The 755-nt window shown below is 52.3% G+C and overlaps 1 protein-coding gene across 2 annotated transcripts in view; it reads left to right on the top strand.

The window, feature by feature from the left end:
* Positions 1-77: 77 nt before the first annotated feature.
* The window catches only part of VGLL2 (vestigial like family member 2), a 24,717-nt gene continuing 24,039 nt past the window's right edge, over positions 78-755 (top strand). For both annotated transcript variants that reach the window (XM_019520048.1, XM_019520047.1), the window contains exon 1: positions 78-232. In XM_019520048.1, the coding sequence (XP_019375593.1) occupies positions 152-232 (81 nt within the window). In that variant the 5' untranslated portion in view covers positions 78-151. The remainder of the gene's footprint in view (positions 233-755) is intronic.

The raw sequence follows: 755 nt of genomic DNA, 5'->3' as shown, positions 1-755 counted from the left end.
GGGGCGTCTGCCGCTGCACCCCACCCCCCTCCCCCAACTAATGCCCCGCCACCATGCCCAGGGACTCGTAACCCCCCGCCCATGAGGCAGCCGTGCACTGGGCAGCCCCGGAGTTGATGACCAGCCCGCTCAGCGCCCGCTGCCTTCAGCCATGAGCTGTCTGGATGTGATGTACCAAGTCTATGGTCCTCCTCAGCCCTACTTTGCAGCCGCCTACAGCCCCTACCACCAGGTACGTGCGTGCGGGGCGGGATGGCCCGGGGGCCGGGCGGGCGCGGGGCAGTCTCGGCCAACTTCGCTGGAAGCGCGTCCCGGCCCCGCGGGGAAGGGCTGGGGCAGGGCGCTGCGAGATCCCGGGGGCTGCAGCCCCCCGGCCCCGGCACTTGGGGCAGGGCTTGGCCGCTCCGCTCATCGTCAGCATCAGGAGGAGTAGTAGTAATCTCATTAGTAGCAGTATCATCATAAAATCATGGAAAATTGGGGTTGGAAGGGACCTCAGAAAGCATCTAGTCCAACCCCCATCACCACTACTATATTTTATTGCACATCATATCATATTATTATATTATATTTGATATGATATTCGCCATCGGTTGTAGGAGTAGGAGTATTATCATTAGTATTAGGATTGGTATAAATCGTATTGGTAGTAGTAGTATCATCATTATTATCAATATAATTGTATTGTATTGCATAGCATTGCATATTATATTATATTATATTATATTATATTATATTATATTATATTATATTAT

Source organism: Gavialis gangeticus, unplaced genomic scaffold (genome assembly GCF_001723915.1).
Source record: "Gavialis gangeticus isolate Ggan-Ray unplaced genomic scaffold, GavGan_comp1, whole genome shotgun sequence".
Classification (NCBI taxonomy): domain Eukaryota; kingdom Metazoa; phylum Chordata; order Crocodylia; family Gavialidae; genus Gavialis; species Gavialis gangeticus.
The sequence above is the reverse complement of the archived record's forward strand: the minus strand, read 5'-3'. Positions and strand labels throughout refer to the sequence as shown.